General features: G+C 38.5%; 1 protein-coding gene across 2 annotated transcripts; it reads left to right on the top strand.

Annotated features, from left to right (window-relative positions):
- Positions 1-459: 459 nt before the first annotated feature.
- Positions 460-9,306, top strand: ZNF770 (zinc finger protein 770). 2 transcript variants are annotated; one of them, XM_041401299.1, is made up of 2 exons: positions 460-551; positions 5,386-9,306. In XM_041401299.1, exon 2 carries the CDS (start codon positions 5,527-5,529, stop codon positions 7,717-7,719), a length of 2,193 nt encoding a protein of 730 aa, XP_041257233.1. In that variant the 5' UTR covers positions 460-551; positions 5,386-5,526; the 3' UTR covers positions 7,720-9,306. The 2 variants fall into 2 exon arrangements, with proteins under 2 accessions (XP_041257233.1, XP_041257224.1); XM_041401290.1 differs by having other exon boundaries at positions 501-572.
- The last annotated feature ends 6,935 nt before the right edge of the window (positions 9,307-16,241 follow it).

A 16,241-nucleotide genomic window follows, 5' to 3' on the forward strand; every position in this document is an offset into this window, starting at 1 on the left:
GTGCTGGGCAGGCGTCCATCCTCCAGCCCACCAGCTCCTGCATATTTGCTCCCGCTCTCCTGCAGAGGAGGCAAACCCGTCAGCTTTGCGTGCACGCGTTATTTGAGGTGTGTTTAGAATTCCCGGGCAAGCCTCTCTTTTCCCCTTCCCTTCCAGGTACCATTTCCTGGCCTTTTGGGCCACTAGGTTTGGCTTTGCGGTGCGTTTAACACATAAGTGCCATCGCGCTCTGCTTGCAACCCTGCAGCCACCGGGCATTGCTTATGTGCTTTTGGGTTGCTGCGGTAGCAAATGTGTCTCGCTCGTACGGAACAACGTGCCACACCAATTAAAAATTCATCAGCAGGGCCGGGGGCATTTTCTGCCTGGGAATTAATGAAGCCTCCCCTGCCCCTCATCCCGGTCCCGGCCCCGGCCGCGGCCCGGCGGCGGGCGGGGCCGGATTGCGCGGGGGAACGGAAAGCACCGGCCCGGGTTTCCCGCTGTCCCGGTGCCATCCGGGGGGAAGAGTTTAGGCGGCAGCAATCCCGAGAGCGATGAGGAAGGTGGAGGTGCGGTAGCTGCTTCTCCAGGTCGCTCCCTTCTTCGCTCCCGGTCGTTGTCCCGGGACACCGCGGGGCCGTGCCGTGCCGTGCCGTGCCGTGCCGTGCCGTGCCGTGCCGTGCCGTGCCGTGCCGGGGGGTCGTGCCGTGCCGTGCCGTGCCGTGCCGTGCCGTGCCGGGGGGGGTCTCCGCGCGCGGGGGGAGGCGCGGCGGGGCCGGGCCGGGCCCAGCACGAACCCGCTGTGCGCCGGGAGAGAGCCGGCCCGGGGGCGGGGGTGCTGCATGTGTGTGTATATGTGTGTGTGTATACGTGTGTGTGTATATGTGTGTGTGTATAGGTGTGTGTGTGTATAGGTGTGTGTGTGCGCGGTCTGCTGTCCGTAAGGGCCGCCTCGACACCTGCTCGTAGGTTTCTAGCTGGATTTACGTGTGTCCTGCTGCGGGAGTGTTGGTGTTAGACCCAGGGGTCTCAGGCCCCTGCAGCAGAACGTGCGTCTGTTCTTAAACCAGCCCTGCTTCACCATCATACATCTTTTACTCGGTTGGCTTCAGGAAGTGTATGGGACGGTTACCAGGAAAAGAGGAGAGAATAAAGGGTGTTAGTTTTGAGGAGCCGTAATGCCTGATGTTGATTTCTGAGTAACTGGCGAGTTAAGGTTCCATTTCTGATATGATTTGTTCTTCCACTGTAGCAATCTAAACTTTTCTCTTGGGAGAGATGGTGAGGAAATCCAGCAAGCAACGTGTTTGTCTTGGTGCTCAGGTTCCTCTCTCTGGCATGTTGTGTTTCATAAATCAGTAGCTAGATTTTCACTTTCTTTTTGAGTCATTAGTATTACTTGAGGCACCTTATGTTTCTTCACACATCTATTATTATAATTTGTTTTCTTATATAATTGTTTCTGGGAGGTTATAAGCATTAGCATGCCTCAAGGATTTGAAGCTACACTAATAATAATGCAGAAGAATCCTGCTGGGAAAATTTTGAAATAGATTGAAGTTTCAATTCCTAAATGTCTTGTTTTGAATTACAATAATGAGTCACCAAAAACAATACAAGAATATATTCTCTTATGTAGGGTCAGCTGTATGGGTGTGGGAATTTGAGAAGTGTTTGTACAACCTTCTTTGGTAGACCACCAATGTAGGCAGAGCAATCTCCTCATATAACTTATTTGTATGCTCATTAAGGAACACTTTGCAGCTGTAAGGACAATAATATACTTGATTTTTTTCTATGGTAATTTGAAGTCATTTTCATTCACAACAATAAATGGTTTGGGGAACAGCTTATTTCTGTTTCCCTTAAAAGTGATTCTTCTGCTTTGTCTTAGAGGGTGTGTGTGGGTTTTGTTTTTTTTTTAATTATATCTCCTCTTTTTTAGCCTAATGTTCCCAGTTACTTTAATATTTTCTTGTATATTTTGCATTTAAGCTCAGATAATTCTTGATCCTCTTCTCTGAATTCATTCATTCTCATCAATTCATATGTTTGACTCAGTTCAAAGGGCAATATTCAAAACTGGATAGACTACTGTAGCTGAATTCTAAACAGTAATAAGTAAGTAAGAAGGAAAATTTATGTCCTCTCAAAGCTTTACATCTGTTCACTCATCCTGGTATGGATGGTGTAGCCTTTGGCATATTCACCTTCTGTTCCAGCTTAGACTCTAGATATTTTCTGCACCAGGGGATTATTCTGTCCTAAACTGAAGGTCTTGTTTTTGTTCTTATTTAAGTACCCTCTTCCTGATTGATTGCTTACTCTTTTTTTGGTTGGAGTTTTGGGGGGTTTTTTTTGGTTTGTTTTTTTTTAAACCCCAAAACACTACAGTGCAAACTTTTCTGATTTGTAAAGACTGGATTCAAATTCAGGATTTTCTTCCATCACGTTTTCATTTTGTTGCAGCTTGCTGCCATCTGTAATATTAAGGAAACAGTTAATTATTAAACAACACCACTGAGGAGGGTCCTCTGTGAACTTTCAGTGGCCTGTATAACTCCTTGGTTCTATTTTTCTGCATGACCTTGCAGCCAAGATGAAAAGTAGAGACAGCGTAATATTAAATTGGACTTTTGCCATAAAGTAAATCCTTATCACATAGTGAAGTATGTTTTCTAACTCTAATTAGGACGAGCCTGTGTACTTTCAAGGCTAGCAGGAAGCAATATTCCAAGCTTGTCTTTAGCTCTTTGATCTTCAGTAGCAGCATGTTTGTTCCTTAGATGTGCAAGGCACAGAGCACCTTGAAATAGATGTGGAGATGCCTGTCCTTAGTAAATAGGATTTGAAAATATATTTGGGCCACACAGTAATGCCCTGTCTTGGCTCCTTTCTCCTTCCCTTGCATCCCCTTAGTTTAGCTTTTCTGAGCCTTCAGTCTTTCGCAGAGCAAGAAGATCACAGCAAGAAGCTCTACTCTGTTTTTGACACCTTGTACTACAGAGCATTTTCCTCATTCACCAGATAGAATCTTAAAAAATTTATAAGCTAAATACAAAATCCCTTGTGTAATATGCCACAGCTGTCTCTTACTTCGGACTTCTTTTCTCTCCATGTCACTGTAGTGTATAAGCATTTTCCTGATGTGTAAATTAGATCTGAATGACAGTATGTTAACTGAAATTCATCACTCTTTACAGTTCTTCCTCAGGAGGTTTTCTTTCCCTGCTAATGGAGGCTGCCTTGAGCTGCACAGAAATTCAGCATAGCAGAGGATCTTTTCTTCTTTTCTCAGCCTGCCTGTCTTTAGCTTCATGGTAGCACCAACTAGAAAGCATTTGTGTCACACACTTTCTCTAAACTCCTAGCTTCCACATGATGTAACAACTGGGAGGAAAATGGGGTCTCCTAAAAGTGTTGTGTTTTCTTGCATCTTCAAAAGGAGATTGAAATTGAGTAGATGTTAAAATTCTACAGGAAAAGAGAATTGGAAAGGAAAAGGTGACTTTTTCAACTGCTTTATCTACCCTGAACTGTTTCAGTGAAATTAACAAACGCCTCAGTGTAGTGACAATCACATCTTAGGCAAACATCCAAATGTTCCTTATCAAGGCCCACAGTTGTATAGGAACATATCTGTTAGGGATGGAACAATTCTACCTCATTACCAGGTTTTCTTTCCATTAAGCTTAAGAAAAATCTTCATTCGTTGGATATTTTCAGTCTTAGTGCGTGTTTCTTGAATCTCATTGTAACTTGCTTTAAAATGCAGTAGGCTTTTATTCTTTGCAGTTACTTTGAATAGACATTTTGGATATTTATGAATTTTTTTAAAATAAGAACATTATATCTTTGTGAAGTGACAGGGGTTTTGGAGGCACTGAAGAAATTAATTTTTTATTTTGCTGGTATGTTGAATGAATATTCAACTTGTAATAACTTTGAGATACACAAGACATTTCTATTAACTGTAATTTGTGGTAGTTTGATATTACAACTCAGGTGCTAACTGTTATACTCTTGCTTTAAAGTTTGCTCCCTTTATCCCTTTTATATTGGTAATATCGTAGAGGATTTTTTATTCTGTTGTTTGTACTGTGCTTGTGGACTGGAATACTTAATCTTTCTTAGATGCTGTAATTTAGGAATAAAGTGACCAACTGAAATTGGTCCAGAGATGATTAAAAACACCAGGTTTTTTTTTTCTTGATGAACCTAAAATCAATACTTAGAAAACCCCAGAATTTTCCTAGTTTTAAAACAACAGGGGAGAAAGCAGACTTTGAATACATAAAGTAGTGGCAGAGAACACTGACAATAACTTTGTAGTAAAGAAAAGCTCAGCTGGGTGCAAGGAAAAGCATCATGAGGAGGTGAAACTTTGAAGCAGGAGCCCTGCTGAGGTTAAGGAACCTCCCTCACTGGAAGTTTTTAAGACCACTGTTGAGACGTGGATTGGCCTCACAGTGGAAGGCTTGGGCTAAATGTTTGGTTGTGGTACTTCCTGGCTGTTTCTGTGAATATTTTAATAACTTTTCATGCACTCAGGAACTTGTAAATTATTTTTTCTTGTTTGTAAGTCATTGAGCTGAGGCACAGTAGCTTGCCCAATTGTGTTCCACATTGAAAGTACAAAGAAAATTAAAACTATTTCACTATTTTGGTTTAGACTAATGAATTATGATAACTACCTTGGTATTCATGATGACTTCACAGTATATGCACGGCTAGGTATCCCAGCCCTGATATTCTAGCTTTATGGTGTGACAGCAAACATAGCCTGTGGTTTTTTCCATGTTCTGGGAGTTGTCTTTGTTATGGTTATAGTTTGTGGCTAGAGTGTTGCTCTTGCTGACTGGCTCCAGCATTTGCCATTGTGAGAGAAATCAAAATTGATTATACTGCTGGATACAGTTGATGAGATGCAGAAACATGAATAGTAAATTTAACAATATATTGAAGCTAAGTGTTTTTCTTTCCACTAACACTGCATTCATTTAATGTATTTCTGAAGTGCAAGAAATCTTAGTTCTTCTCTTTTCTTCTCATCTTCATAAATTTTATTTGGGAGTTAGAATTACTGCTGTAGAGAAGACATTTATTGCAATAAGTTCTTGAATTTTTAAAAAATTTAATGTAGTTGAATGGTGTGTTATTTGGAAGAACAGATGCATTTATAGCACATATGACTTAAACTTGTTTTTCTTCTGGAAAGTAATCTAGTTTTTCTGTACCACATAACAACTAGTGATTACTCTGTTACAAGGAAAGTATTTTAAGCTAAATTAAATCAAGAATGTGCTAATCTAGATACTTTTGGTATCTTATGTAGAAAACAAGAGACAAACTTAGGCAATTATGCATTAATATAGGCTAAATAATACTTTTTTCTTATTTTAGGGACCAGTGGGATTTAAGAATTTCTCTCCTAAGAAAATTTGCTGCTTCTACAGTTTCTCATCTTAGTGTGCATTTGATGATTTCACTTGAATACCTATCTGAAGAAATTAAGAGTAGGCGAGGCGTAATTACCTTTTAAAAATGTTAAAAACTCAGCATTGTGTAACAGCTGTCAAGATAACCAAGAAAAAGCCATATATTTGTGACATGTGCTATAAACAGTTTGAAACCCCATCAAAATTAGCTAGGCATTATCTCATACATACTGGTCAAAAACCATTTGAATGTCATGTATGCAATAAAACATTCAGGCAGTTAGTCCACCTGGAGAGGCATCAGTTAACCCATAATCTGCCTTTTAAGTGTATTGTTTGTTACAGAAACTTCAAAAATGTAATCACTTTCTTAAAGCATCAGCAGCTTCATAATGAAAATTATGAGAATGATACAAAGCAAGCAGAAAACTGTGTGAATTCTGAGCAAGACAGGGTCACTTGTGGCATATTTCATTGTTCTGTGTGCTGGAAAACCTTTGCAACTGAAGAGAGGTGGATGCTGCATCAGTGTCTCAAGTCAGATCATCTACGTGGTGCCAGAAGGAGAAAGAAGAAAGCTCACATTTGTGAATCATGTAACAAGACGTTTCCATCAAGATCCAAGCTAGAAAGACACTTCCTTATTCACACTGGCCAGAAACCTTTTAAGTGTTCTTCGTGTGGCAAATCTTTCAGACAGTCAACACACTTGAAAATTCATCAGCTCACACACACAGAAGAAAGGCCTTTTCAGTGCTGTTTTTGTCAGAAGGGATTTAAAATACAGAGCAAACTCATGAAGCATAAACAGCTCCATGCCAGAAATAAGACTTTCCCCAATATTGTATGCAAAGCAAAGACTCTTAAATATCCCAGACCACACAATGTGTTAGAAGGAAAATGGGATAGTTTTGAGAATGCTGATACACACAAGTCACTGGAGAATGACCCTCATGATGTGCACTCAATTTATATTGTACCCTTTCAGTGCCCAGCATGTGAGCAGTGTTTTGAAACAGAGCATGTTCTGAAGTTGCACAAATGTTATCCAAAAGACAGCAGAAGTTCAAATAATGGTACAACAGCACGCAGACACGCAGTCAACAGGAAAAATAAGAGCCTGGTGAAACTGAAGCGTACTGGAGGAAAGGCAACAGATTTTTCTCTGACGGACAGAAAAAAAATTAAATCAGGTCACATTGGAAGTCCTGACCTGATTACAGCTAGAGATCAGCGTTGTGATCAGCATGTGTCCACTAAACCTTCCAAGGGCCGCCGGAGCAGGCGTGACCTGCACAAGTCAGCTTGTAGTCAGATGAAAAGAACATTTGCTGTGCCATTACCTTGGCAAGAGTACCCACAACCTCCTGACTTGGGCAGTAATTTAAAAGGTGTGCTTCCTGATGAAAGCATGTTAAATGTTGGTGATTCACTGGATAATAAAGATGATGCTTTTTATGGTTCGTCAAATGATAGTTTTTTTGATAATCCAGAAGTAATTCACTGTGCTTTTTCATCTTCTGCTAAAAATACACATAACAGACACAAAGTGTGTAAATGTGACAGATGTGAAAAGATTTTTCCATCTTCATCCAAACTTCAAAGACATTATCTTATACACACGGGACAAAAGCCCTTTGGCTGTAATGTTTGTGGGAAGGCATTTAGACAGTCAGCTCACTTAAAAAGACATCAGCTCACCCATACTGAAAAGAGAGCGTGTAAAAGCCCTGTTTGCCAGGTAGAATTTGTAAACCTGAACAAACTTTTCAATCACCAGGGAGATCACGCTGAATTTATGTCTTCTCAGCCTGTGGGTTATTCAGGTTACTCTCAAACACCTTCACAGCCATCTGGCTTTCAAGACTTTGAGCTGATTCAGTCAAACCAAGCAGCTGAAATCAAAGTCGAAGTTGAGTCAGGGGATTTTGTTCTTGACACCAGCAGTGGAAACCCACAGCCGTATTTGTGCAGTAAATTGCTGGAAACAGAGCAAAGCTGTTACAGCTATTGGCATGATTTTTCTGAAGGCAGTGAAAAAAGTGAAGCTGTTAACAAATTATATCAATGCAGTATCTGCTTTAAAACTTTTAAATCTCCTTCTAAGCTTGAAAGACATCACCTAATGCATGCTGGACAGAAGCCATTTGAATGTTTAGTTTGTGGAAAAAAATTCAGACAGGCCCCACATTTGAAAAGACACCACCTTATCCACTTTAAAGAGAGCTTAAAGCTTAGTTCCACTGACGAACAAGCAGAGAATGTATTACTTTTATCAAAACAGGATACTATCCTATGAAATAATTTTTAAATTTTTTGGTTGCATAATTATAAAAGATTTATATTAAGCCAAACAATTAACTGAAGGAAATCATATTTTCTATTACAGAGATGACCTGGTGAAGTTAATTTACTGTCTTCAGAACTGTCTACTTAATATAATTTGTGAGATACTCATGTTGAGATGTTTTTTTTAAAATGTAGCAAACCCACACGCTCTTTGCAGCTCTTTGCATTCCCTTTGGCTATATTAAGTTTATAAATACACATTCATGTTGTATCAATAATGTTGCAGTAATCTACAATGTTCCATGAATAAGATAATTTATCACTGAACTAAAATACTATATGGGAAAATGTAACACTTTTAAACTACCAGTAAAGACAAAAAGGTAATTTTGAGAATACTAAAAAAAAGGTCCTTTTACTTTCTTCTGGCTCCCCATATGTTCCAAGCAAAAGATTATTGCTGTATTTATGCCATACTTTAAAAAAAAGGTTATTTTTAGAGAGAAGAGAGTAGTAAAAGGGGAGAAAGTTCAATGAGAAGAATGTTGATGTTGTGTTATAGAAGATTCTATTTCCTATAGGATAGAAAAAAAATAACTGCTTTGTTATTTACACTTAATGTGCTTGCAGAGCTATACATGAGGAATTAGATAATTTCCCTTTTTATATAAAATACAAGGAGACAATGCTATAATATTAGGATTTATAACCAATTTATCCATTTCACCACTTCATTAGCTCTACTTCCTTGTAAATCCCTTGCCTTCTGTAGCATTTTTGGCCAATTTATACTTTACTGAACTATTTTTCTATAAGAAAAGACAAGAAATTATCATTAAGGTTAAAAATGGGCTTACTCTCTGTTCAGTCTCCTTTCCTTCTAGCATACATAGTGAACCAGTAAAAGAAATGTTCTCTAAGATGTGATAATAACTCAGATGAGCAGTTTTGTCAGGAAGTCATGTTCTCATTACGTTAAATATAAGAGACTGAAAATTACTTTTAGCTGAAATTAAGTAATTCTGATTTTGTATTAATAGAATCTGTACTTTTACTTTCTGGTAAGTAGATGGTTTTGTCCATTGTGCTAATGGGGCTGGCAGGAAGTGTAAGTGCAGTGGAGCTTCAAACATCATGAGCAAGAATGAAGTTTGTTTCTTCTTTTTTGTCCTCTGAAAAACTACCTTTTAGGATACTTTCTTTGTTACGCAGCTTTTGAATAGCTGAATCCTGAAGTTGTTATTCCTATTTCTAAATTAACATACCTGTAAGACACATGACTTTTTTTTAGTATTTAAATAGAATCTTATTTATTTAAGTAAAATGGGTTGGTATTTTTTTTATATTTTTGAAATGACATGAATCTTCTGGTACTTGGTGAATATGAAGGGTAAAGGGAGTTTTATTTTCATACATGTTATTCTTTTCCATTTTCATTGAGAATAAAACCAGGAAAAATACTTGGAAACAGTCTGTAGTTACTCTGCTTTTTGTATGACAGACAAATTCAGTATATTAATGATGATTATAGTTATATATTGAGGTTTTTTTCTCCTTGTTTCATATTGAAAGACAAAATGCTGTATAAAATGTTTTGAAAGCATATTGTAGAGCTCTTTTAAAATACTTGTAATAAACTATTTTATTTATATTGTACTTTCAGAGTGTGCTTTATGTGCAAACCAGTTTTGAAACTATATAACATTCATTATGCAGAAAAGACTGCATATCAAAATAACTGTATGTTAGAATGATAGGTGTGGTTTCAGATATATTTTGTTAAAAAATACAAATATGTTTAAAGATAACATCTTAAGGAGTTACAGTCATTTAAAAATGCTATGAGAGTAATGTTCAGAGAAAACAAAACTTTCATGTTTTGAAAATACCAATTTAAATAAAATGGAGAGTAATACAAAAAGATATTTTGAAGGATGAATAGACATTTGCATGAAGTATTATTGTCTGATGAATTTGGAAAGTAATGAAATCTTTGGGCTTGGATTTCAGAGCCACAATGTCTATCTGCTCTCCATCCCTTCATAAAAAATTTTGACAGTATAAATTCATTATTTTATGGGGATTATTTAATAAACTAGCTAGAAAGGGGTTAAATGGTTTCTAAGAGTCAGGAAAGAAAAAACCCGAGGTTGAAATCCTGGTGTCTTTTGCAGTTAACAGTGAAATTCTTCAAGTATCTTTGAGAATTTGAACTAGAACAGTTTTCTCTGTGTTCACAGTAACACTTCTTGTTGATTAATATGTCAGTCATTTTCCATAATGCTTCAAGGCAAGTTCAAGCCATCAATCTTTTAAGTATCTTTGGTGGCAGAAACATTGCCTGTGGTTTTGTTAGAATGAACCGATGGCTAGTGCTAATAATCTGATCGTTCTGGAGTAGTGGATTTTTTGAGAATCCAAAAGCAGAACCAAAGCATATTCTTTGAGGCAAACAGAGGGTCCTCCTGTGTTAACAATGAGCTCCTGCTGAGGAGAATTTCTCCAACAGCATGGGTTTAGCACTGAGGTTGGTCTATGTGGAATAGAAGAAGGGTCAAATATTTTAAAACAAGCAGAAAAAAAGATAAAAGATTTTTTTCAGACAAGTTATGCAGCTGCAGTAGTAACTAATCACATCATCCCTTTGCTGTCTAGATGTGGCTGTGGATGTCTTTAAAATGTTAATGCTGTACTATCACTGCAATGTGTCACAAATGACTGTTTTAGGTGGCTCAAGGAATCACCAGCAAAGGTATCATCAAAAGCAGGTTTATTGTAAAAGTGAAAGCACAACAAAGTTTGCTGGCAGTGTTCTCTCTGCTAATTATATTGTTAAAGCACACAGACAAATATTGTAGTTGAGTCGAAGACAATACAAAGCAACACACTCCATTTCCAGAAGGCTTCCAACCATTTTTACTACAGCATGCATGCTTTTCATACATCCTTACAAAACTCATTCGTTTACACTTTATTCTTTGGTCACGAGAGACAAAGTGCTTACTGGAATAGGCAGTTGCAGGTTTCTCTTATTTATCCTTTCTTTCTTGGTTTCTATGTCAATGACCTTGGTAGAAAATTCTTTCGGGGTAAACATGGATCCTCTTATCAAACTTCTCTCTGGCTCACAGAAGTTGCTGTAAAACCGCTTCCACAAAAAATCTGACTAAAAGCTAAAATAAATCAGTCTATTACTAAAATCAACCTAAAATAATCTGTGTGGAGGCTCTTGATGGAAAAAGGCTAAGGATGGAAAAGGGTAAGGATAAAAGAAATAAGGGGGATGCTTCAATTGAGTCACAAGGTTCAGAGGAGAACCCCTTGCCAAACTTAGCCCCATATTTGATCAACACTTTAGGCTTAAAGTAACAGCATTAAAGGCACTTGATTTAAACCATTTCCCAAAGATTCTGTGGAATTTATATAGCACTACAGTAACTCAACAGGACAAACTTACAAATATAACATACTTCAGAATCCAAGAGAGCAACACTCATGGTATGTTTCCTTCAGCAGATTCACACTCGCACATGCAGAGAACTAAAGGAGTATGCCCAGGGTATATACCTGTGAAAAATTTCACTCCAGTGAAGTTCTCACATCAGATGCTGTTGCATCTTCTCAGTGGGCAAAGGGCTACCTGGGAGTATCAACCCAGGCTCTGGCAATGCTGTTCAGTGCAGCCTTCAGAGTTTAGCAAGCTTGAGAGCTCACCAGCTGAGAGCAATCCCACTTAGAGGGCAAGTGCCCAGTGGGTTGAAGCCCACTGTGATTCAGGAGAGCTCCAAGGGTCTCACTTAGGACTGCTGTTTATAGGGTCGCTAGAGAGTTGTCTTTAGTCACAGTAACTTTCCATCTGGATGAAATTTGGCTCTAACTTTCTTTGAAAGTTTGATAAAAAAAAATTTGCTCCACTTGTGTTGTTATGCAGGCAACAAAAATAAGTTTCCAAGGCTGTTTGTTAAAAACCAGGAGCTTGTTAGATAACTTGTTAGTTCCCAAGAAAAGACAGTGTTTCTGATAAGCTCAAGAGTAGCTCAGCCCCAGTGCTGTTCGTCAAGGCCGAGGCCCAAGGAGCAGTTCTGAGATCATAGTGTGGCACGAGGTGTGTGTGTGTGGGTGGCAGCTGTACCCCCACACAAGGTTTGCAGAAAGTCAAACCATAAGTATTCCTATATATGTCTACAGAAAAATTCAAAAGAGAAAAAAGCAATAACAAACCACAGAAAAACTGTTTCATCACTGCTTTTCACTTTCTCACTCGGCTGTGGTCTGCTCTCACACACCCAGAGCCAACAAGAAAATTAGTGAGACAAGTGGGAGATAGACACAAAAGAAACTTAATTGAAGCTATGACACCTCAGGCTTCAAACCAAGATGCTGGATCTAATGTTTAGTTTTCCTGACTGCCTCCTAGTATAAATGTAAAACTCCAAAAGTCATAATCTCTCAATAGTAGCTCATTTAAGTAACATCTACCTAAGTACAGTTGGATGACTCTTAAATCAATAAAGACTATGGATACAGTGCATCTAATGGCCCCTTGTAATGATGTTGAAAATGCCTAGACCTCCTAAATAACTGAAGTGGTAATGGTTCATATTCCTAGCACAAGGTTTTGTGGATTTTTAAAGTGTAAGTTTTAACTTAATAGTCTGGTTTTACGGTCTGATGGCTGTGGATGAGATGTGTCTGAGAGGCAGTTATCATAAAGAAAATTGAAATTACAGAAGGGACTTTTCTATGCTCTCCTATAATGTTCTTTCTCCAGGTTAAGCAAATAAGTTGTATTTCTTCACATAATGATTAGTTCTGTCAAGCAGCTTTTAAACAGCTTTTTTAGCATCTGTTAAAAAAGGGAATCTTCAAAGTCCATGGAAGTGAAGGAGAAATCAGTCTTATGACAACAAAATCACTGACAAGAGAACTGATATCTCCTTGTTAAGAAAGTATTGTTCTATCATAAAAGCATCATTATGCTGAGTTGTCATGCATCTCAAAATGCTGTTTTACTTCTGCTCTCTGCCATTCCAGTTCCTGACTGCTCCCAGGATATCCTTATGGGTGGCTTGACTCTTACACACTTGCATGATTTGGATACGTGGCTGACATTTCTCCTCTCCGCTGGAATCCTTCCAATGTCCCTGGTGCCAGTCTGTATGGCTCTGCTAAAGCCCATCTGTGAGTTCTAGCCCGAGTCACGGAGCTGGCTGTTGCCCATGTGCTGCCATGGGGTGTAAAATAGTGCCCAAGGATGTGAGTGCAGGAAGATGTGAGAAGCTGACTGGTGATGATGTAGGCTGTAGCCTGTCATTCTCCACTCTAGTCATCAGGGTGTGCCTGTGGCACTGGAACGTTCCTTGCTGACATGGTGAAGGAGGAGAACAGACTACCATGGCCACTGCTATTTAAAAAAGTAAAAGACTGTTCCTAAACTAAAGAAGCCAGCTATGCATGATGTCTCCCCTTTATACTCCTAATGCCCTGCACTCAAATCCTATTGACATAAAGGAAAACACTCTCTCGATGCTAAGTGGCATTATTTTATGTCATTTTTTGGAGTATCAATTTTAATCCCTATTATGTGTTTGCAAAAACAGCTTGCTGAGCCACAGGAAATCAGATTATTTCCTCAATTTCTAGTTTATTTTGTTTCTAAGACGATCCTGAAAACACAGCAGAGCAGAGAGATTAGTTAGTGACAATACAGTCCTCCTAAATGAAGCAGAAATCTGCTAAGCTATCTAGCCACTCCAAGTGTAGCAGCCAATTTGAGGATAATTTTTAAGATCAAAACAGGTTAGGATTTTTTTCATGACTGAGAGCAACCTTTGACCAGTATCTTGCCAACATTGTTTGCTATAGTGTACTATACCTTGTATTTTATACTCTGGGTCTTAAAAATAGCAGGTACATACTTGGGTAGTGAAAATATCTCTGTAGGAATCCCCTCAGGTGTTGAATAATGTGTCTGATGCTAATGCAATTAGTGGAGGAAAAAATGTCTATTTGCTAATAAGCTAAAATGAGTTGTTGGGTAATGTTGTTGTTTATATTACAGTAGAAGAGTTTCTTCAATAAAATGAATTATTAAAAGTCAAAACATTTTTTTTTTTTGTATTACACAGGTGTGAATTTGCTGTTTTCCATAGGCATTCTGTTTTATTGCCATTTTATACTCCTTTAAAATCCTGAAATGCTAATGGAAATGTCTACCAAAAACCTAGAAAATAAAGGATGAAAGCTTTAGGAAACTGGAGCTAACTCTTAGCATCTTAGAAGTGCTGTCTTGATTGAGTTTTATGCTGCATATTAGACATGTTACAGTTTTGTCTGCAGTGTGTATTTTTTTCCTTGATTGTGAGAAGAGAGATGTGATCAAGAATGTACTTTTGCAATGATGCTGCAAACAGACCCAAATTTCTATAGCACTTCTCATGCCAGCACTAGCAGAAAGGAAATTATTTGCCTTAAAATCTCATTTCAGTGATGAAATTTCTCCATCAAACAGATTTATTTCATATTAATTTTTTCCACACAGAAAAGTCATCACGTAAAAGCCTCTCACAGGATTTTTAGCAAATATTGCTAGAGCTTTTCTGACCACTAATCTCAACTTCTTACCACTGTTCTCTCTCAGCTGGCAGGAACCTAGCTAGAAGTCTCTGAAGCAAATTAGAATAGTCCTGAGTCTGCTCTAACTTGAGCTGTTACCCAAATGTGAGCCCAGCAACAGAAAGCTAAGAATGACACAAAGTCTCCTCTTTCACCATCTCCTTCACTAGAGGCACTGCTTGCTATTCTGGGATATAAAAGCATCTGGGTTGCTGAATTAACCATATTTTCCTCTAGTCATGAGCTCAGAATATCCATTGAAGTTACTGTAAGTTTTGCACAAAAATCAAGGGCAGTACATTGGCCAGAATGTGTGCTAAATAAATATTTATACACAAATCAGAATGCTACTGATGGCTTCTTTACACTTTAAAATTCTAAATATTTTAAGAAGCATCTGTTACTAAACTGAGGCATCATTTTTGAAAGTACCCATATTTACTGAGAGGAAGTACACATATTTAATGAGATGAACACAGTGATAAAAGGCTTGGACTAGAAGAATGCACATAAATAAAATAGTAAAACCAACGTGACATGATTGAATTAAAGCTGTAATGAACAGCCTGAACATTTAGTTTATATGAATATTAACTGCTATGAAGGATGACCCATAACCAAAGCAATAACCCCCTGTCATTGTGCCTAAGCTTTCTATGTGTTAAAGGATTCGTCTAATCTTTTTTGAGAAGATTTTCCAAATTTTATTTACCTGAAAGCAGGTTTAAATCAATATGTTTCTTCTATAATTTCAACAGGTAAGAGACACAGAGATTTCAGCTCTTCTTAGCTTAATGTACATATTATTTGATTTACATGCCGTTCATCCCTTCATCCCTTTCAAAAACTTATTTCATATAACTTAGCAAGAAATATTTCTAAATATTGCATATTCATAGTCACTTTGATCCTTTGGTTAGAAGAAAAGTTGTACCTGCAAGTTGGTATATTTACGTGATGCGTGATGACACTTGAAATCCTCATATGTGAAGATTTCGCTTTCAGAGCTTTTCAGAGGGATGCCTCTTGACAAATCTCATGTGCACGTGCAAAAGTCAATAAACTAAGATAAAAGCTGATTTTAAAGTGATGTGTTTCCCTAAGCTTTACAGACTTGCTTCACAGAAAGCCTACCCAACATATGGCTTCGTGTCACTCAGGCTGAGATTCATCTGCCTGAAATCAAGGTGTGCAGCGTGCAGTTGGGTACCTCCCCGAAGCTAAGTGCACACATGTAGTATGATGCAATGCCATTAGGCCAGATAACACGTACCCATACAGCAGTGAGATGCAACCCACATATTTTGACCCCCATCCTGAGAAGCACAGTTCTAGTAAAAAATGCCTCATAATTTGCAAGTTGTGCACAGAGAAAGCACAATTCAGTCATCAAAACTTAGCTGGTTTTGACTTCCTGCACACAGAGCATGGCTGTCAGAACACTCAGGGCTCACTTTCAAAAAGGGAATGTAAACTTCCCTTGGCCTCTGAATTATGGAACACATGGGCCAAGAAACACTTAAGGGTGTTCAGTATATGCAGAAAGGAGAAAAAACTGCTGTTGAAAGGGGAAGTACAGCCACAGTCAATGATTTGGGAAGGAAGAAGAGTCTCCATCTATCAGGCCCCAGTGTCTATCAAGAATCAGTTGAGGCCAAAGACTCAACAGCCTTGGTCATGTACCGGGACTTTATGCCTAGCTTGAAACTGTACAGCAACAAAACAACTCCTGGATGGGAGAGCATGGGGCAGTACAACAGTGCTGCTGTCTGTGAGCTGCTCTTCTCTGTCATGAGAGCGGTGTTAGTATGCCCTCAGCTATGAGGGAACAGAATCTTCACACTGGAAAGAAGGTTTTGGTATCTTCAAGTCCATCTTATGTCAAGGCAATGTTTGTTCTGCTCCCCATGCCACCTG

This window comes from Onychostruthus taczanowskii, unplaced genomic scaffold (assembly GCF_017590055.1).
Source record: "Onychostruthus taczanowskii isolate IOZ18803 unplaced genomic scaffold, ASM1759005v1 scaffold1, whole genome shotgun sequence".
Lineage (NCBI taxonomy): Eukaryota > Metazoa > Chordata > Aves > Passeriformes > Passeridae > Onychostruthus > Onychostruthus taczanowskii.